The 22986-nt window shown below is 40.1% G+C and overlaps 1 protein-coding gene across 4 annotated transcripts in view; it reads right to left on the bottom strand.

Annotated features, from left to right (window-relative positions):
- baiap2a (BAR/IMD domain containing adaptor protein 2a) overlaps positions 1 to 22986 on the bottom strand; it is a 51802-nt gene that overhangs the window by 7788 nt on the left and 21028 nt on the right. For all 4 annotated transcript variants that reach the window (XR_005612819.1, XR_005612818.1, XM_031736474.2 and 1 more), the window contains exons 4-8: positions 14714 to 14775; positions 12702 to 12773; positions 9859 to 9996; positions 2189 to 2341; positions 211 to 453 (exon numbers count right to left, since the gene is read on the bottom strand). Coding sequence is in view for 2 of the 4 variants with exons in the window: in XM_031736474.2 (XP_031592334.1) it covers positions 211 to 453; positions 2189 to 2341; positions 9859 to 9996; positions 12702 to 12773; positions 14714 to 14775 (668 nt within the window). In the remaining 2 variants the exon portion in view is untranslated. The remainder of the gene's footprint in view (positions 1 to 210; positions 454 to 2188; positions 2342 to 9858; positions 9997 to 12701; positions 12774 to 14713; positions 14776 to 22986) is intronic.

Below are 22986 nucleotides of genomic sequence, written 5' to 3'. Positions count from 1 at the left end.
AGATAAAAACTTTGGGTTGGTCCTTGTGCTCTTCTAGGCCTTTGTCACTGGACTATTCTTTGTCTGAACAATGCTGGTGTGGGTGTGCATGCCAAAGCATTTACAGGAATCCAAGGACTCATAGGTTTCCAAGCAGAAAATCAATGCTGTTAACTAAAATAATAAACAGCAACTCACTTATTAACATAAATAAATATTTTCTAAACTTACCGCTGGGTGTCCAAGGCCACTACCCATAAAGACAGCCAACTCTGGGGGCACAGGAAGTGGCTGTGCCCCAGGAATGGGGTCTGAAATGACCAGATTGGATTTGGAGGTATGCAGAGGACTTGCACCCCCAAGGGCAGCAGAGCCCATCTGCTGGGCCAGGAGCATGGCCCTCTCCGGCAGCTTGTTTGGGTCTGAGCAGGCCTGTTGCCACACTGGGATCTTCTGGGTCAGAAGGTCTTTACCCTGAAAGGAGGAAGGAAGTGATTTGGGGAAACCAGAAAAAACACATTTATGTTAAAAGCAGAGATACTGTTGTGGCTGCAGTGTCACCAGAGAAAAAGCGCTCAGCTAAGCAGACCCCCCCCCCCTTAAAAAAAACAAAACAAAACAAAACAACAAAAAAACAAGCCAAGTCCTCAAAGATATTTCCTCACAGAGCATCCTTGACCACTGCCCTCAGTGCAGCTTTGATAATGTGCTGCGTGGGTGAGGCAGGCTACCATACAACCAAGCTGCCCACTGCAACATCTCACAGCCCATGGACACGGCTGTTCTTTTTTAAAACTACCAAAATACTGTACAGTTAAACCAAGATCACGTTTGTAAGTCTGTATGGTACCTACACACACACATGCATGCACAAACTGTATTTTGTCACTGTGTATTGACCAATCTGCAGCTCACATCATCTCTTTTTTTTCTTTGTGTTACACACAGGCAAACACGCATTAGAAACCCTCTGGGAGAGGGTTCTTCAGTTTGCTGAAGGTGAATTCTTCCCACGCACACCCCCATCCTGATTAATGACTAGACTCCATGATGGGAAAAAAAAGCAGCAGGAGGATAGCTGGCACGTGCACGTGCGCGCACACACACACACGCGCCTCCTCCAGCCACATCTTCAGGCTGACAGTTTACACCCACCAGTATTCCCTGGAGACAGATGTACTCCATTACACATGAATTTGATATCCTTGAAAAATGGATAGGCTTGTATTTGCAGTTTACACACAAGCTCACTGAAACACACACCGACACACACACACACACCATAAATATATAAACTGACTAAATCCTTCTATAACAACTCTCCACTACCTTTGATTGTATGCTATGAGGGGATATTTGCTTGGATTCAAAGGTTCTTTGCTTCAAATGTCAGCACCAATGTGAAAAACAACAAGCAGTTAAACATTCTCTAGTGACTGCTGTTGTAAACAATATGGGCAAAAGGCTGTGTGCAATTTATTTCAATCCATCATACTCTGGATTTGGCTTTTTAATGTCTTTTCCTATTAGCCTTTAATAAACTGAAAAGGCGAAGCTGTTCTCCACATAGAAAAAGGCAACCAGATGCATGCAGGTGCACTGATGGATTACAGCTTCAAACATGCCTGTCAGCTTGGCACTGTCTACGATGATAATCAATATTTTAAAAACAAAGAGGCCCCTTTGAGCGGTCAAAACAAATGCAACTGAATTATATATACAAGTTTACTCTTTTTTTGCTGAACAGTGGTTCATAAACTTAAAATGACTCTGAGATAACAGATGGGGAGTAGTTGTTTAGACTGACTTTAAAAGCTCTGCACACGTCCCTTTTTGACCAGATAATACAGACAACATGTTTCAAATTATCTAAATTAATACAACTACTGAAAACAGGCTAGGCTCCACATGGAGCTACGCCTTGCCTACAAACGCTTGATAACCGAACAAATTATTACAGGAAATACTAACCATACAGCTATAAAATATTGTCTTAACCATTTATCCTATTTGGGGTCACCAGTGGGAGCTGTCATAAGTTGAAAGGCTGCCAGACTTTTGCAGATAGACAAACACCAATTCAGGCTTGCATTCATATCAACGGCCAATTTAGAATTATCAATTAAAGTATGACTGTGGAAGAAAGTATCTGGAAAGAGACCGTAGTCTCCACCCAGAACGGTATGATGTGATAATCTAGTGATCTTACCTTGCCATGGTAGGCACTGCTGTTCTTAGCCACAGCACACTGACGGTCGACTAGGAAGCAGTACCTGCGGCGCTCCTCAGACAAGGCCGTCTTGTAGCCATCAGCAATGAAGGTGTCCAACTCAGTCTGCTTGCTGCTGATCGTCTCCACATACTGAAGGAGAAAACACAATGGACAGGACAATTACTGAGCAGGACATCATGAGAACATCTGCAGATTTGTAGAAAGATTCCCAAAGATGTTTATGCAAAAAAAATAAAAAAAAAAATAAGAAGACCTTTCATTATTGCTGCTACAAATTCTACTGCTGAGACAGCCAGGAAAGAAGTTCTGGTTATTGGTACACTGTGAACTACAGATGCTTCATAGGTATTGTAATTAAAGAAAAAAAAAGCAAAAAGACAGATTTCACATTTAATAAGTAAGGCCAGTGGATGGAAGATCTGACAAGAAAGGGGTCCTTGCAGCTGGCTAACACCTAAGTACTTTTTTTTTTTTCAAAATAACACCCTGCTTCACATTCATGCAATTACACACATTCACACCAAGGAGCTGCTCAGTGCTGCACAATCTTGTACTGTCAATCACTTCACAGCTCCACTGGAGCAATTAGGGGTTAAGTGCACCTTGGCAGTAATAGTTGTGCAAGGAGAGAGCCTTACTCAGTAACTTTCTCTGGCAAGATTTTCCCTGCCGAGTGCTATCGAGGCACAGCAATTATGACTGAAGATCCCGCAGTGTGGAGGAGGAACTGCTCACAAAGACCCACTAATCCATTTTACATATTGGACAATAACAAATAACAGGTGTGTTAATGTCTGTACAAGAGTGAGTAATGTTAAAACAGCAGGAGGGAGAGATCCCAAACTTTAAGTTTGTCTAAACATGAATTCTGTAAAACGGGAAATGTCAGTGGGGACAGCACACAGACATGCACACGCATCGAAGGGTCAGTAAGTGGCGAGAAGCTATAGGGAGTCTTTTTTTCCCCAAGATGAAATGGCATTTAGGTGTTTTTGTGACCATGTTCTTCCAAAGTGCATTTACAATGCATTGAGTTTGCATTCAAATAGCTAAGAGTTTTGCAGACTATTCTAAAAGTAGGTCAAATGAGTCAACTTTCATGGCTTTAATACTGTACCATCTGCTAATAAATACTGACCTAGAAGAGTGTGTTATATTTACTTGCATTGATTTTTAACTAGAGTGAAAACTGGGGTTTCTTTTGGTTGAATGCTCTGTAAATATACTTCATTCAGGTCATCTATGTTAAACATAAATACACTGTTGCAAGAATAAGATATCGACAATGAGCACATAAGCACTTAAATCCATCATAGGAATTTAAGAAATTTAGCCATACATGCAAATTTTAATCTGTAGTCCCGGTTTATGATAAATATTCTTAAAAAGTAAAGTTTGGATTAGTCTGAATCAAATATTAGCTAAATGCCGCTGCGTCCTTAACATAAGGGGTCACCACAGAGGTTACTTTAGGTCTGCTTCAAATGACCTTCTGGTGCAACCTCTAAGGGATTTGTGTCATCTTTCAGGACTGAACTTGGATCTTTCTCTAGTTCGGCGAAGGCGTAAACCACTGCATAGTAAAGCCACAAGTCTGCATCAAACATGATTCCTGGGTATTTGAATCTTACTGGCTGAAAAGAGAAAAATAGTTCATAACTTATGCTGCTGTTGGCATCTCAGTGTGATTAATAGGTCCTAAGTTCAGTGTTCTTAATTAAAATAGAAGTTAGAGGGTTTCCACATTGTGGCCCATTAAGACTGATGAAGTTTATCAAATTCCTCCCTGTAGGCAAATCTAAGATCCCATGGTGACACCACACAGCGCCGATGTACTGCATTTCATTGAGTAACCACCAGAGCACACTACTTCCCCACTGCCAGCAGTCAACACGACACTGATTCCATGCGTGTAGGATTATTTAAAGTGGCTAAATGCAAGTGAACACAAACATTTTGAAAAAGATGCGTCCATCCATTCGTTTGCTTATCTAATTCAGGGTCACAAGGGGAGAGGGGTGGGACTGTAGCGAGTACCCCACTTAGAAGCAGGGAACCCCTGGACAGGTTGCCAGTCTGTCTCAGGGCTAAGACAGAAAGACAGACAACCATTCACACTCAGGTTCACACCTACCGCCAATTTATAATTAACCTAACATGCACGTCTTTCGATTGTGGGAGGAAGCAGCCGTACCTGGAGAGAACCCACACAGGCACAGGAAGAACACGCAAATTCGACAGAAAAAGGTCCCAGACGGCCGGTGGATTTGAACCCGGGACCGTCTTCCTGTGAGCAAACAGTGCTAACCACATTTTGAAATCCAGCCTTTTGTCACAGGAAGAAATTCACCTGCACCATTACACAATTCAATGGAGCCAAGTTGCAAATCAGGAAAGAGAATGATGGAAGAATGATGCACATATTTTAGTCTACTGAGGTCTTTATTTCTTTTTTTTTACTACATTTTAATTTCACATTAAGGGGCATTCTTGCTCCCACCTGTTGCTGTCTTATTAAAGACTGCAATTTTGTTTTGGTATGAGTCATAGTCTACATTGCAGAGCGAATAAAGAGAGGAGGCAGAAAGCAAGAGAGAAATATGTCACACATCCGCCCCAAAGGTGGACAATTCAGCTTGCTAACATGTGTAAATGGGTCTTCGGTTATATCAGGGAAGCCACAAAATGACCATTTAAAGATCTGCTCCTCTTCTTCTTCTCATTTCTCTGTTGGAGTGACCCTTTTTTGTTTCTGCAGCCTGTGACTCACAGTCTGCTAGCCTTTCTAGCACTTCTAAGCAGAGCTAATAGGAGCAGCTCAACCAGTGTGCCCTCTCCACTTGTCAAATTCACAAGCCCCAAATTCTCAGTCATTCAAAAGGTCACCAAAGTAACCCAAGACAATGATGCAGTAAGAAAAAACCTAAGCAAACACCAGCCACTATTATAGCTTAGGGACCTCAGGCTACATCATAGATCAAATGACTTGTTTTGCAAAGGTTATGAACATGAATGGAACCTGCTACAATTTAGTGCAGTTCTTACATTCAGAGTTCACTGGATTAGCATATCTGCCTCTCTCTTTGTATGCCTCTTTACACTGACATATTCAGGACGAAATCCTAATACGACAGCAAAAAATTGCATGTGGCATTATGCACTGTTGCACTGTGTACCAACAGGGCTTTCCATAATTGCACGCAACGTGGAGGGAGGAGCGTTCACATCCTTCAAAAAGTGAAGAAAACTGTAAGATTCAAAACATCAAAACTGTTTATACTCCGTTTATTCCTGTGGGGATTCGAGAGCATCTCATTGCACAGTTCAGAGCTGCTTAGGTCTGCTCTTCTGTTCCTTCCTCATCAGCACTCTTTGGATTCAAGAACTGTATTGTAATGCTTCAGGGCACGACAGAAGGAAACTACACATTACAGTGTCTTTGTCAAAGCTCATATCTTGTGCCTTTTTCGAGCTGTGCATGAATGTGAATGAATGTACCCACAATTCCAGGTTGGGATCACTTTTCATTTTTTTTAATGACACAGAGCCGAAGAAGACCAGAGCTTATCAAACATCTAATGACATTAATTCTTAATCATGAACTCGTCTGTCTGTGACTGTCTGGGCTCTTATTAAAAGCCTCTACAGAGCAAAGGAGTTTATCTAGATGAAACACCTTTCTATAGTACCTTTGTCCTCTCCAATGAACTACATAATGAACTGATTAGCATTCTAGCAGGCTTTGACCACTGAAGGCAAGAGAGAATGGGGAGGGGAGGAAATACAAAGGGACATATACTGAAGCGGGAGAGACAGTGGAGTGAGAGGAGAGGAAGACGATCAATAAGTTTGCCGGTGTCTGTTGCCAGACTGTTCAGACATACTTTACTTTTTAATGAAAAGAGAGGCCACGAAAAAAATGAAATCTTTTTGCCTCTCATCTGCTAAAATAACAGAAATGTGGCTTAGGAGAAGGAAATGATGAGTGCATCTTAGCAACTTTTACTTGTGCTTTCTCAGTTGCTGGAGAAAGAACCATTTTCTATCTGCACAAAGTAAGCTGCAGACTTTATATCTGCAGCCGGTCACTTTCTATCTCTTTCTAGGTGGATGGTTGTCATTGTGCAGCGCAGGTCTTGTGGGAGTGCAGGGCTCTTTCCCTCTCTGTGTGTCGTCTTCCCTGCGGGGCTCAGGCACAAACGAGTTGACTTTTCTCTCACACGCCCACAGACATGATATGATCAGTGAGAGTGAGCGGGCTGAAAATGAGAAAGGGAGATTGATTTTTTCTTTTTTCTGCTAACTCACTGAACATTGTAGGTCCAGAGCTTTTCCGGTCATACAAACTCAGAAGAAGAGCTTCACTTCTCCATGCCCAATAAGCAAAAGGTGTATTTCGTTTTCTTTATTTTTTGCTTTTTTGGTAGTAGCTCTGTGATATTAGTCAGTTTATTTGCCCAAGTACTGTGGCAACTACTTTGCTCTTGCACAGCCATTAAGAAAAAAAGATGGATTGATGCCCCCAGGGGTCTTTTGCAACCCTATTACAACTCTAAAGGCTATAATAAAGCTAAACTGTCAGTAGAATGTAAAGACAGAAAGCATTAATCTAAGTTGGCGTGTCATTTATATCAGGAATTTAGAGCAACATTTTGAAATTTTACATCATTAAACTACTATTTGCACTTCTTTATTTCTGAAGAACTGCTGATTGTAGTGCAGTTGCTGTTTATCAAATTATGCCATGGGAACCTTACCACAGGTCTAATTATGTAGCACACGTTTCAGGTAGCCAGATACATGTAGCAACTTGCCATTCTTAGCTGAGCTTTACTGGTGTAGTGCCCTCAAACATCCCCCTCAATTCAAGCAGTGGTCTGAACAAAACCGGACGGCTACACACTGCGAGCTTTGATGCTTTATGATGACACTTCAGACAGCGTCTCTTCATGACATGCCTGACACCGTGGAACAAACTCAATGTGACACAGCAGTCAGATCAATCCAGCACTGCCATACTGCTCTAGACAGGATAGGGCAGATGTGTGACTAAGTGCATGTCATAGCATGTAAACTGATCAGACAGAGGAGGAGCCTATTCTTCAAGAACCTGAAAAGCAAAGGAATGTTTTTAAACCCAGAGAACTCCGGAAAACAGTACTATGCTTAAGTGAGGCTAGAATCATCAATCAGATTCTGTCACGGACGGCCACACTTCACGGCAAAGACCAACCCCGCAGTAATTACCCTACAAGCCTTGACCTGTTAGTTTGACATTTTTGCCTCCATCCATCCAGCAGTCAGACTCAAGTTTCCAGCCTTGTGAAGGAACAGCAATCACACTGTTGACATTCTCTGCTGTGTCATTTTTTTTAGTTTGATAGTGACACTGGCTACTGGACTAAACAAATAAACATGCAGGCAGCATTAGAATAAAGCCTGACAATGAGAAAAAGGAGTGCTTTTGCAGGAGCATGTTTTCTGCTGTCAAGCAGGTGGTCAAATGCTAGATAATGAACTATGAAAGATAACTAATTAAGTTATGTCTAACAGCAAAGAGTCTTTTCAACTCGTCAACATTCGTTTCACTTGAAGGACTCCCACAGATGCTGCTTTCCTATGGAAACAATCATGAAAGAATGCAAACGGTGCTTTGATCTCTTCGTGGATCCAGTTTCCATAATGCATGTAAACACTGAGTCAGCATTGTTTACAGTTTGATTGCTTTGTTTTTTAAAATCGTTTTCATTTAAGTGATGATTAAACATTTGATCTATACTTCACAGCAGGTTGAAAAGTAAATGTCGAATATCTAATAACTGTGCAAAAGACACACAGTACTGTGCAAAAGTGTTGAGCCATTGATCATTTCTTTATATTTTGTTTCTAAAGGAGCAAGATATTCTGCTTTTTTTTAAAGTGGTCTGGAGCAGCAATTCTCCAGGCTGTCTGAGAGTATTTCAAACATTTATCTTTGGATATTTCCTGCTTTAGCATTCATTTTTTTGACCTATGAATGTTTGAAGCATAAACAGGCACCTAAATAAAGGGATGAACCACTTTTTAATCCACACGTAAAACACAACTTGGAAAAGAGCCAATTTTAGATTGTATCTTTAGGCGTTTTATAACTAGCAGCCTGTCACAGAAGATGTAATCTGTTCTGATTTCTTGAGATGAATCTGCAAAAAGATGCCAAAGATAACACATTTTGACAGGCATAAAAAAAATTGCATCTTTTGCATCAAGGTGATTCCTAGAGAGCTATTAGCTTAAAGATTGGCATATACAAACATGGTGCGCAGTGTGTCCTTAACAAATTTGAGGAAACTGTACAATTGGTGGGCAAAAGAAGTGGCAGACTTAATAAAAATATTATTAGCAGATGAACTGTGTCTGAAAGTCACATCTTTAAGAAATGGGGAAAAAATAAATAAATAAATCACGTTTGGATACAAGATTCAAGAGATGAGAAATGAGTGGCAACGGCTCTTATGGAGTGATAAATCTAAAACTGAAATTGTTGGTTTAAACATATGCAGAGGAGGTCAGGAGAGAGATACAACAGATTTTAGATTTTGATCCAACATGCAATCCCATCTGAAAAGCATCTCTTTGCCAGCAACGTCATTTTTCAGCATTACCACACACACTGCCAATGATTTAAAAGCATACCTGAATAGAAAACCAAACAATGGAGCACTATCAGTATCTAAGTACCAGTACTAGATATGACTATCGGTACTAACACTATCAGAACACATGGACTGGCCTCCCAGGAGCCTGGACCTCAACATTATCAAAGCAGCGTGGGAACTAAAGGTAGCTAACATCCAAAGCAGAGCTTTGAATGTCCTTTGAGAAGCCCGGTGAACTCTTCCTGAAGACTACTTAAACTACAAGAAAGCTTAGCTATGACAGTTCAGGCTGTGATACACTGTACTATTATTAGGATAATCATTTTATTAAGCAACTAGAACACAGAAAAAAATTGGATAAATAGTATACTTGGATAACATCCGGCTATGACTTTGTTTTGAACCATCAGCATTTGATGTATAACATCCTCAGATTTCTGTCATCGTATCTAGCCCATTTTTGATAATTGAGTCATCTATTTTGTGTTGCATTTGCAGGCTGTGCTTTTACTCACCCCATTAAAACATTGATCAAAGCCTTGTGCTGTAACATGCTGGCTGAGTAAAGTGCACACACCTCGGTACATAAATTAGTGTAGTTATTTCCTCACGCATGTTCTTGTCAAAGTGCTTGTCATATGTGTCTCAATGTAATAAAGATTGTTAAGGGTGCACAGTTCATAATCAAACCTCTACTATTTGCCTTCCCACTCAGGAACTCTTATCGTCACCACCGCCACCCGCATCCTGGCTGTTTTGAGTCTTCTTTTTACTTTATAAAGATAACAAAGTCATTGTTTTACCAAACCTTATAAATCACCCAAATTCATGGAAATCCTGCTTAAACTAAGCACAGCGGTTCATCCAACTTGAGAAACTCAAGATTTGGTTTGTTATTTTTCTATTTTGTTCTTGTCATTTCTGTTCTTGGGGGCTTTGCATCCTTAAATTTTGCCCTTTCATTGTAATAATTGCAAATGTTTGAAGATCCTTTATGCAAAAACTCACCTGTATCTCTTTTTCTCCATACTTGGAGGGGTTCTTGCTGCCCTGGCTCTTTCTGCGCAGCTTCTTTAGTTCAGCTTGGCACTTCTCCAGACTCTCCCCTTTGCTCTTGTGTTCCATCTGGTATTTCTTCAGGGCAGCCTACGTGGGGCAGCAAGTGGTGCACAACACAAAATTAGACTTCCTAAAACAGGGCCGCAAATTAAATAGTCTGGGTGAACAAAAAAAAAGGCAAAGAAATAAATGAGGCAAGTAAGTAACAGGAATGAAAACCATTTTCCAAAGGTTTTCAGGCAAATTTGAGGCTCAGAAGGAAAATAAAAAACAAAACGCTGGATTCCACCCATGGCACAAAAGCACAGAAAATATTTGGTAGAGTTCTGAAATGTGCTTCAGTTTTATGATACACCAGAAAATTCTTTTTGTATGGCACTGATGCTGCAAGATAGGATAATTTAAAAATGTCCCAAAGCAGTCTTTTTTAATGAACTCAATTTACATAATCATTTATAAGCTTGGGATTGCTTTTTATTTGTCCTTTTGGACTAATTTAACATCTGCACTGCTTGCGATTGTGTCTCCTAAAGCATTCGCTGTCACTAAGTACTTTCTCAACCTGGTTAAAATTGATTTTCATGATGTGAAACGGGCAACAATCAGTAAGATCCGGCAATGTTTAAAAAAAAACAAAAAAAACCCCCCAAACCAACGCATGATTGCTTGTAAAAATGATAAAAGCTATTCATTAGTGTTTTTTTAAACCAGAAATATATTTTGATTAATATAATTTGCTTATTTATTCATTTATGAGCAAAACAACTTTGTTTCCAGGCTTTACCAGCTCTGTTGCTATAGAAACAGTGTCTAGTGTGACAAAGCTCATGTGGTTTCAGTACACGGCAAAATTGGAGAGCTCATGCATGAGGGTTCAACACCCACATTTGCATACTGTAAGTCACTGAAGATGCAGGTAGCATATTCTAGGTATTCTGAAAAGGCACAGAAAAGAAGCTGCTGTTGTCACCAGGAATCTAGCAGTATGACACATGTGGTTTTTCAATTTCATAGCTGAGAAAAGGGTGGCTTACTTCTATAGGATTGAGCTTGACTGAAATCCTGTAAACAGCACAGACCTCCCCAACACCACACTTAAAAAAATGGCTGGGATTTTTTTGGCCGCTACTAAATAGTTTAACATAAGAAGTCCTTCTGTTTAATATGTTTTCAAAAAAGAAAAATTACCAAAATACGTCTGTGCACAGGTACCCCGTTTGTAACACAATAACAATGAATATGAATAACCCATCCTTTCATTACCTCAGTCCTTCCAGAAAAGCAGTGCACACAGCATTTGTTGCTCTGCTATTGACATTTAATTTAAGTTCTGGGAGCTGTGGCTCTATTGTGAACACACTTTAGCACATAAATCATAGCAGTGAGTAGAAACAGAACAATTGACTATTGAGTAAGTTTGCCCTGCAGGGTATATAAAGCAATATCCCAAGCATCCTCTTTGTTGAACTGAAATTCACCCCCTAATTAAAGCTAAAGCCAGTACACTTTCATGCGTTTACTACACAACTCTCAGTCACTGGGTATTATTCCAGACAGATAACTGGTTTGTGTGCTTAAAGCAGATTAGAAACAGAGGGGTCAGATGGTGAACTTTGGTATGCGTTGAGAATGTGACCCTTGTTTTTGAAGGCTGATTTGACTGAGATGCTTCTCTTTATTGGTAATCTATTTGCTTTTTGGAATTCAGTGTTATTCAGTCCAAATTCTGATGTGGATTTAATGATTGAGCAGTCTTGTAAATCCAGTCCAAACCCTTATTTGATACAAAAGCACAAGCAAAATAGAAGAAGAGAGAGAGAAACACTCCAGTCTTTCTGAACTCAGTCAAAGTTTCAGATGATTATTTCAAAAAGTCTGAGGCAAAGTGATCACTATTGTCACTGCAGCAGATCAGAAAGGCGTCCATATTAAGTGATGGTTGTTAAAGGCTCGGGGAAATTCCCTGAAATAAATGTCTGAAACTGCAGAAGAATGAGAAATTTATATTAGATGTATAAGAGATTCAGCAATTGGAGATGGTTTCTAACACATCTCAGGGCTTTAATATTAACTCAATATAACACCATCTGAGTTTACTGATAGGTCTCCCTGTTAAATGACACCCACCTCTCCCCATTAAAAAGCAATGTTATATAAAGAGTGTGTGTGAGTGAGTAGCTGGGAGCTGGAGCAGCTCATAACGTGGTCCTTCCAACAAAACAGTACAATAATGGTAGCGTCCCATCCCCCAAAACAAGGCACAGCAGTACTGCTCTACACTCAGGCTGCAACCCACTCATTCTAAAGATATCACATGTAGACCAGCTTCACAGCGCTTACACACAACACACTCCAGGAGGGGTTTATTATAATCAGTCTACCCTTGACGGGGTGAGTAGACTTGAATGTTATTATGTTATTTCAAAACATCTCCTTTCCCAGACAGACCCTTTAATTGTCTCAGACTTTGAAATAGTTCAGAACACACATGCACAAACGCACGTACACACACACACACACACACACACACACACACACACACACACACACACACACACACACACACACACACACACACACACACACACACACACACACACACACACACACACACACACACACACACACACACACACAGCTTTACCTCCATCTCTGTAATCATTTTAGTCAAATCAAGCCGTAACTAATTCGATGCCACATTACATGAACTGTTAAAATAAGCTCACATATGGAGTGCACTTATGAAGTGGCGCTCTCCTCTGGATTTGGAAGCACAACATACAAATACTCACAGTCAAATAACGAGCATCCAGGTCCACCTTCTTCTCGAGCTCGGACAGGAGCTCATTGTGGAAGGATTTCAGCTGGAGAAAAAAACGCAAAAGATTTAAGTTAACATGATAAGTTTTCTGTGGTAAGTGAGATAACACACAGCAACAATATTGTCCTGTCATGTCAATTTAACTTAATGTTCAAAAAATGGGAATTTAGGTAAAGCTCTACTAGTATCCCATATATGTCTTAGTTTAAGCCACAACAATGTTTCCAAGAAATTTGGAATGCTATTTGAAATATTCATGAACCAAAAGGCAATGGCTATCAAATCATTTAAACCTTTAAAAATTCATGTAGCACTCAAACAAAAGAAAAAGGACAGAAGCAGCAAAAGACTGATGTTATATAATGAATGGAAAGGGAAAAAAATCTAATCTTAGACAGGAAAAATGTTTGGGTATAACAAGAGCCTCTGGGAGAATGCTTGAAAAGTGAAGATGTGGAGGGATTTACTACTTTGAATGAGTATGTGGGCAAAGAGTTTAACAAGTCTTAAGTCTAAAACTGCAACAAATTTGGGATTTTACCATGCATAATGCAGTGCATTAGTGGTAGGCTTTAAACCCAGGTCGTTCTTGCTCCTCGAATCAGATTCAAGATGGTACCCCACAGATAGTCGCATATATACACTATAATGCCAAAAGTATTTGCTTGTCTGTCTTCACACACATATGAACTTGAGAGGCATTCTTAATCCATAGGGTTTAATATGACGTCGGCCCACCTTTTGCAGCTCTAGCACCTTTAACTCTTCTGGGAAGGCTTTCCACAAGGTTTAGAAATGGGAATTTATGACCATTCTTTCAGAAGCAAGGTCAGATACCGATGTTAGACAAGAAGACCTCGGTCGCAGTCTCCACTCTAATTAATCTCAAAGGTGTTCTAGCGTGTTGAGCTCAGGGCTCTGAGCAGGCCAGCCAAGTTCACACCAAACTGGCTCATCCATGTCTTTATGGACTTTGCTTAGTGTATGGTGCACAGTCGTGTTGAAACATGAAGGGGCTGTCCCCAAAAAGTTGGAATCGTGAAATTGTCCAAAATGTCTTGGTATGTTGAAGCATTAAGAGTTTCCTCCACTGGTACTAAGGGGCTGTGCCCAACTCCAAAAAACAACTTCCCCCCATTCCATAATCCCCCCTCATTGCATTTGGTGATGTAAGGCTTGGTTGCAGCTGCTCGGCCATGGAAAATTCGCCCTCGTCTACAACTTTGTGGCTGAGTTGCTATTGTTTCCAATCGCTTCTCCTTTGTTATTATACTATTAACAGTTGATTGTGGAATATTTAGTTGGAAGGAAATTACCCAACTGGACTTGTTGTCCTATCACGATACCATGCTGGAATTTACTGAGCTCCTGAGAGTGACCCATTCTTTCAGAAATAATAGTAGAAGCAGTCTGTATGCCTTAATTTTACACCACCCTGGCCGTGAAAGTGATTGGAACACCTGAATTTATTTGAATGGGTGAGTGAATACTTTTGGCATACATTGGGAGAGAAACAGAATTAAGAAACCCTGTCCAAAATAAATGACTAAAGGGCAGCAATAAGGGCAACGACATGATTGTAGCACTTTTTTCTATTATTTTTCTGTATTAGATGCACAGCAGTAACTTCTGGATAATGCACCAAAGAAGAAAATTACCCAGAATGCCATACTATTCAATTAACTCACTCGACTTTCCCAACCACCTCCTGTGTTAGCAATGTGGATGATATAGCCTCAGCAGGCCTATTCATTCAATACCAGTTTATGTTCATTTAACATCACTTATCCCATACTGTCAATAGCTCCGGGCAAAATTTGTGTCATTACTGGGCATATTGTTTCGGGAGCAGAGCCACACCACCAAACTAATACTTGTATTGTTGTTGTAATAACTTGGCTGATCTACTGTTAAAAGATTTAAGCTGTAACCATATAGTGTTGAGCTGCACAGTTAGAAACCTTTTGAGCTCAGAATACAAACCATCTCCTCTAGCTGCACTTGGATCTGTCTGTGGACCTCTGCCATCTGGAACAGCACATCCCCTACACAGAAAGAAACAGGGAGACAGAGAAGAAACACATGAACAGTGCTCTACAACATGAGCAGAAAACAGAGAGAACGGGGAACCACAAGAAAAACAAAACAAAAAAACTTTGAAACAAGAAAGAGATTAAACGAGGAATGCAACAGAGAAGAAACAGAGAGACCCCATCTTGCAACGCCCATGCAGTAGCAATACAAGACGCACAAACATACAGGACAAGTGACTTGCAACTGGGACGATGAAGAATGTGATGAAAGTTTGTTTTTTGGCCCAAGATAGCAGAAAACCGAGGCAGGGAAGCAACATCAAGTGATGGGGAAAAATGAAAAGAGAATGAAGTGAAAAACAAAATCTGGGGGAAGCAAAAGGCTCAAATTAAATCTAGTTGTTCAAGGGTAAAAATACTGATGTCTTGTGGAGATCAAACATAGTGCCTTTCTTTCTTTGATTACTAGGCAGTGTAATTTATAGTGCAACCAAAAAAAAGAAAAAAGAAAAAAAAAGAAACACCTAAAAGAAAGGTTAAACTCTCCACAGAATAAACAAGTAAAGTTAAACAGCCAAAACGTAGAGATAAGGTAGGGTCATGCAGCTACTGAGGTTTTAATGTTTATATACCTACAGACTGCCTCTTCTGAATGTGCAGTGCATTGTCAAGAAAAGGAATACAAAGAGCAACATTGAGCAAAGGACACACATACAAACATACAAAGACAGGCCTGGTGTAAAGACAGTGTGAGATATACATGTACAGAAATATGAGACACATATTTTCCAAAGCCCCTTTAGATCTATCAGACATGCTACATGCTCTATATTTAATGAGAAGAGATTGAGAACTTCAGTAAGTGGCTACAGCACTGAGATATGAGTTTAGTTTTGGTTTCATTTATAAAATAAAAGTTTGTTGTCATAGCAGTACGTATTGAAACCTTCAATTAAAGGTTTCAATAAATTAAAAGCATGACTGGAAAAAAGTTAAAGATGAGAGTGTGGGTAAAAAACAATTCTCTATTTCTCTGTCTCTGCAGACATTAATGTTACAACCATTTTATAAAAACATCAAATAAGGACAATAAAGAGCACTTTATTTCCTCTCCTGTTGCAGCCTCTTTTTGAAAACTGACCTAGGAGAGCACATCTCAACCCACCTCAAAATGCTCCATAAGTAAAAATCGCTACTCGAGCTGAAGTGGTTTCAGAACAAACTTTTATTCTGCACCAAAGGGCTTTGGAGTGGTCTCCTTCGCAACAAACAGCAAGCGCAGTGCAAGTCGGTGACACTGAAGTGACCACGAGAGAGCTGACTTTGACAATTCAAAGAAAAACACAAATCCAAAGTTTATACAGAGCTGCGAAACTTGAGCTTGGTGTTTACACCGTGTGAGGGAAGGAAACTGCGATATGCAATCAGCATTCTGCAAGAAAATTGTTAACAGTAGCATAACGTGCAGTGAATGAAACACTTTTCTAGGACAGCTACTTTTAACCCCATTCAGCATCTAGAAGCAGCATATAGATGCATATTAAACTGCACAAAACACTGCATACTGTAGTTTATTAGGATATTTATTACTGCATTTTCCAGCAATTCTGACTTATAATACAGTAAAGTGACAGAATTAAAATTCCACTTTTACAATTTTGCTGACCTGCTTATCACCAGAAAACCTGTGTGCGCAGCAAAAAAACTGACATCTTATCAAGATTTTTTTTCTCCTTCATCACTTGCTAAATTCACTGCAATCAATGACACTACAACGCCTGACGAGCTCATCACCGAATGCCCTAGACAGCAACGCCTTTTGCTCATGTTGCAACCTGCCTGCTGATCTTGCGCCTCACAGGAGTTGAGAAGGAGGCCAAAGCATCCTGTCAGTTCCCAGCAGGCCTGCTAAGCAGCTTACAGATACTCATCCCTGATCACAGCCCTTCAGGCTTAGAAACTCTGTCATTCTGTTGGTGGCTTCAACTAGCTAGATCAATTAACTAATGAGTATCCATCACCCTGCTGCCGACAAAAGTGCACAGACTCACACATCATGTACAGTGGCAGTAAAGAGGCAAAACAGGGTATTTGGAATAAGCCAGAAAGGTACAAAAACATATTTTCAAAAAGATATCATCCTGTCATCTGTAGTTTCATTACTGCAGTACGTACAACGTCAAAGCATATTTTACAAGTGAGAGAGAGAGAAAGAAAACACACACTTTGGGGATACAAATTGTTACCATGGCAACTTCAATATCACATAAAAACAGTAACAGCAACGTGGGCATCTTTCAATAGCAGTTAACATCAGAGCATTGCATCTAAAATTAATAAAGAAGCAAAAATGAGAAAGATTGGAATGTGTTTTGCAATGCTATTGGTTTCTGCGGAAAACATGTGTCATCATGCACGAAAGCTAGTGACACTTAGTGTTTAGAGCAACCAGCCTGATAAGGATATCCGCATACTATCAAGGACTGACATGACAGGTTGCTCACCATAAACTCAGATATAGATACACACCTACGTATGGGATATGCAGAAAAACACCGGTAAATAAACTTTAATGGACTTGTCATTCTAGTATCAATATTTCCCAGCGCACTTGAACCTCGCCTGTGTCCCTGTCTGACAAAAACAATAGTTTCTTTGTTGTGAGGTGATCTGGTTTATCTGCACCTGCAGCTCTGCAACAAGCAGCCACACGCCTGCTAGCTTAAACCACTGAGTCAGAGAAGGAAGCATGCCTGCAGGACTCCAGTGCATGCATATGAACAGACTGTCCCCTGAAGTATGACATCAGCTTGTGTAGATGTATTGACTGCTTGTGTAACAGCAGCCACGATACACCCACACAGGTGGAGATAGAGGGAAAAAAAAGTGAATAACAGAATGTGGGCTATGGTGCAGAAAAAAAAAATATAAAAAGTGGAAGTTTGCAACACAAGAGACAGAGATGGAGAGAATGGAGGTGGATGGAGAGACACTGAATCACTGGTGAAGGTCAAACCAGATTCACTAAGGGTTGTCATGGAAGCAGGATAATGCGAGGGTCGTTGCCATGGAAGAAGCTACAAGATGAGAAGCAATGCCGGCAAAATGTTGTGTTACAAAACACAGTTGAAAGATCTCCATCCTTACAATCAACCATCATTGCAACCGCATATAAAATCTCCCGGGGAGGAGAGTGGTGTGCGGCTCGCCTGGGGAGTCTGAGTAAAGTACAATGTGTGTGTGCGCACAGTTTCTGTGACTAAGCAGAGATGTAAACGCTAGCCTACCTGGCAAGCCAAGCCACAAGGGAAACAACTACACTGTAAGTAGGCAAGTATAATAGGACAGCAGTATAATGTGTGAGACACAGATAATAGCTGAGACTCTGGATGGCCCAGGGTGTATGCTACACATGTGTAGTACACTGTGGAAGCACAACTTCTGAGGCCAGCTTGTATTTAAAGTTCATCCATCTCCTTCTCTCATAAAGACGCAGACACACACCCATGTACACGTAGGTTCTGTAAACTCAACGATAAACTCCGTTTGAACTCGTTTCCCACTTTGCTCATTCATGTAGCCTCACACAGGAGGAGAAAAAAAAAATACTGATGCATGTTTGACATCTGGCTTAAATTAGAAGCTTAGCAGTCACAGCTGTTCAACCTACTAGCCTGATATAAGTTTGCCCAGCAATGGTGTCATGCATGTAGGCCATAATAAAGGCTTAACAGGGAAATATGTAATGGCTGATGGGAAGTGAGGCAAAGTTCAAAAATATATAACATAATCTTGACTTTAATTCTGAGGTGGAGGTAGACAACACATTCAAATGATCTGGCATCATTAAACCAAAACCTTTATTTTTTGGCTGCTGACCTAATAATTTTAAACCCAAAATATGCATATTTTCAGTTAGATAATGGCCTTTTCTGAATATTTAATGCTACCGCAGGGGCAGTAGAGACAGAAAATTTTGCATCACTTTTGCATCTTTTGAATAATAATGATTTTATTTTAAAAAGAAAAAGAATTAACACTAAAATTATTTTTTAATTAGGGGATTATGATCTCACTGAGTCATGCATGTAAAGCTAGGGGTTTACATGCATGACTCAATACGTTTATGACAACGTAAACTTGTGTGGGGTGCCGACATAGCTCACTGGGTTGAAAAGTGACCCATATGCTAAAGGATCACTGCAGGAGACCATTTCCCGTCTGTCATTCTCCCCATACCTATAAACTGTTATATATGTTTTGCATGGTCTCCTCTGGGAGTATAAGAGTTGCGTGTACTTTATTAAACTAGTGGAAACCTGCATAAAGCCAAACAAAGCCTGGCACCATGACTGACACTTTGATTGCTGCTGCACAACCGCCCTTGTGCAATAGCATGCAATAGCAACATCTAATACCGTTTATCTGCTTTAGATATCTTTTTGGACCTCACACTTCTTTTGTCCTCCACTTGTCCAGTTAGATGTCTTTTTAAGCATGAATGACTTATAGGTCAAAGTTAAGTGGCTTAACAAATGAAACCTCCCTCCAAAAATGATCAGAGGATTGGACTGAAAGTGAGTAAAAAAAGCAGCCAAAATCCAAAGAAAAACTTTGAAAAGAAAAACTTGAGACTATCAGAAAGCCTGGAGAACTCCAGTATTGCTTAAGAACACTTCAAAAGTTACAAGAAAGTCTGACTCCTTGAAACCAAAATATAAAGAAATGAGGGGGGAGCTCAAGACTTTTGCACAGTAATGTGCTTGTGATGTGGAATTCTTTTGTCTCTCTCACCTGACACAAAGACGTCTAAGAATCAAAAGTATCAACTTCAGAGTGAAAAAAAAAGTTCAACATAATCTAGGGTAAGTTAGGCAAACAGACACAGGACAGGGAAAAGTGAAGAGGCCTGGAAAATCCCTGAAGAACATAGCTGTAACATGTCACACAACAATGTAACAAAACAAAAAGAACATTCAAAATAAAAGAGCAATAACCTTTATCTCACATTACATTTGAATCCCTAATATAGCATAGTTTTATCAAAAGGTATAAGAATATAAGAAAAACCAAAACCAAAAAAAAGAGCAAAGTCATGTTGAAATAAGAAAATGAAAAAGAGTGGTTGCTTTGAAAATCTAACTAAGCTCTTTAACCATGAGTGTGTGTGCGCTACTTGACCCCGAAAGAAAGCTCTATGTAAACCAGGGCATCTAAACACCACAGAGTACACTAATGCACCACTGAGAGGAAACAACAGTAGACTCACTGGGGCTTCTAAAGTGCATTGATCTGTTTTGTATAGGCTACACGCTAAGAGTTGTTGCTAGTGGATTATTTCCCATGTACAAGCTCAGACCTACAAATACACACTCTCTTTTGGATCATGGCATAAAAATAGTAGACAAGGTTTTAAATGATGACATAAAAATCTGATTTGCATAAATGGAAGTCGGATGTGGACATACTGGTTTGATCACACTTTCACACTGGCATGACACTGACTGCTGGTTTTCATCGGTAGCAGTCTAACCAGCAGAATTTAAATGTACTGTAGCAGACATTTTGGCAAGTATGCACTGGAGCACTCTGCAGCAGAGAAGAAGCTGCTGCTGGATCTGTAGCCAGTTGAAGGCAGAGCTGTTTCTGTAAAAGATACATTTTTAAAAATGTATACAGCACCTGTACGTTTCCCACTTCCAGCAGAGACCAGGGTCAGCAGCTTGTGAATATTGGAAAGCACAACAACCCAACAGCATTAGGTCACTGTGCTGGTGACGTTTAAGATTAGAATTACTTCATCTTAGCATCCGATTAGGCTAAGCTATATGATATTATTAAAAGACTCAAGGTGGCTCTATCAGCTTTTACTTCTTTACTCACTTAGGAATATCTACCCTCAACAAAGTGTGCACCATCTCTTTAAGAGGGCACTAAGGTACACTTTCCATTGACTATCTGTATTTGGTAGAATAAATAGGTAGATTTGCAGATGGCTGAGCCTACATTTGAGTACAACAAACTTATTGATTGCTGTAACTAATAGTTCAGATGAGACTATCAAGAACCACCAAGTTGCCTAGCAACATAGTGTTTATGCGTGTGAGTATATGTGCTAATATGCATTTTTGTGGACAGCTGCTGTGTAGTTTATATTGATTATACATCTCTGCATTGTCTACCTTAGTGACCTTTTATTAAAGTGACAGATCTACACAAACCTCAATTTTGTGTAGGATTATTTTAACAGTGACCTTTACACTGAGCCTTGAGTAAAATTGTCCAGTACTATGCCGTTCCCTGCCATGAACAAATGAAGGGCATTGTGAATGTGTGTAGATGGAGACTGTAGGGGCCACTAGCTTCCCAGCATGCAATGCGTATCTCAGAAATAGAGCAGGATAAGGCAGAGACCCCTGGGATGGTGGCACAGAGCTAAGAAAAGAGCTCCTCTGCTCTCATTTAAACAGGGACAGGTGCTGGAGGAGGAGAGAGGTAGGCCACACTAAAGACAGACAGAGACAGCAAGAGAGACAGAGAGAGCAAGAGAGACAGAGAGACTGTTAAAGAGACATGCATGTATAAAGTATGTGTACTTATGGGTGCTCATTCAAATACAGCATGTCAAAGTTAACTCCTCATGTCCCAGTATTTGCTCTCAGCAACAACCATGTCATTTACTGTAGTCTTTTAGACAGCATAAAATTACAGGCAGATATTTAATGCCTGTGTCCCAGGTCCATTAACCTAAAAAAGACAGTTATGCTACATCAGTTTGCACCCTCATTTTCCCAGAGTGTACCACTTTTTTCTACAATAATTACTGGGAGGAATATGAGTTTTTATGTGCGAGTGTGTGCTTTTAATATTTGCCTCCCTTTTTTTTCCTAATGCATGTTATTTCCCGAAAGACATGTCTTTGTGCTGAATCATACATGATGTTATTAAAATTTGGTTATTAGCAAGGCTAGAGAAGCTGATAAGAGGGGATGAAATATATTTGATTTCCTCTGGCTGGGGAGTCTAAAGTGTATGCATTTCACATTCTTGCCCGGGTTGTTGAAAACAGACAGATAAATCAAATGGCCAAAGGAGAGTTTACTTTATTGTTAGCCAGAGGACAGGGTAAATGAAAGTCACAGCAAATATAAAAACAATATGATATCTACAAAATTTCTGTGCTTGCACAGGTTTTCAGAAAAAGCACTGAAATGCTAACATGTAGGACAGCATAATGGAACACACCCAGCCAAGCACAGACAAGTTTTAAAGAAGAACAGACTGACCATGCTGAGTCTTAAAGAGGCCAAAACCTTCCAGCATACCTTCAGTGACAAGTCAGTCATGCAGATCTGTGATACTCAAGTGGACAAAGATATAACAAAGACAAGTCTTACAAACTAATGTGCTGACTTTCACTGGTTAGAGGGAAACTACCAAGTTTACATCTTGAAAGCTAGCTGGCATGGACCGCTGCAAGAAATCAGTGTTTTCAATTGTGCATCAGGTAGGTCTGAATAGCCTCCTCTCTGCTTGAGACTGGGGGCTTGAGCCTAACTATCGGGGAGGCTGTGGCTTAGGAGGTAGAGCAGGTCATCTACTAATCAGAAGGTTGGTGGCTAAGTCTCTGACTGCTCTAGTCTGTGTGTCAAAGGGCAAGATACTGAACCAGAGTTGCTCCAGATTCGTTGAGTGAAGTGTGAATACATGTAGATGCTAAACAGAAAGGGCTTAGGCATAGAGAAAAGTGCACGTTCAAATGTGTGTGTGAACTGGTGAATGGGTTGTTGTACAATGTGCTTTGAGTGCTCAAGTAGAGTAGAAAAGCACTAGTCCATTTACAATACACATAGCCTGTGTTATGCAGCAGCATAATTAATTATTTTGCATGAAAAATGCAGACAAGACAACAGATTCAATCTACCATGATTCAGGCAATATTTTAGACATGCAAAGTTATGTGTACTCTTAATTTTATTTAGGTCATATTAATTGGAACTCTGAAATCAACTGAGTAGAGCAAGAATAGCCAACACACCAGACTTTGAAGCAAGACTTTTTTCTGGAAAAACAGGGAAACTTAACTGAAATCTAACAGCAGAAATCTAACCAACCAGTCTTGAGAAATTTAAAAGAGGGCTTGTTACAGTGACGAATCAAAATGCTTGAAATTTCCGGAGGAGTTTAAACCTGTAAACTGCCTTAGCTACAGGCCTAGTCGTA

The sequence above is a fragment of the Oreochromis aureus genome, linkage group 4, assembly GCF_013358895.1.
Source record: "Oreochromis aureus strain Israel breed Guangdong linkage group 4, ZZ_aureus, whole genome shotgun sequence".
Taxonomy (NCBI): Eukaryota; Metazoa; Chordata; class Actinopteri; order Cichliformes; family Cichlidae; genus Oreochromis; species Oreochromis aureus.
This window is presented reverse-complemented; position numbering and strand designations above follow the sequence as displayed.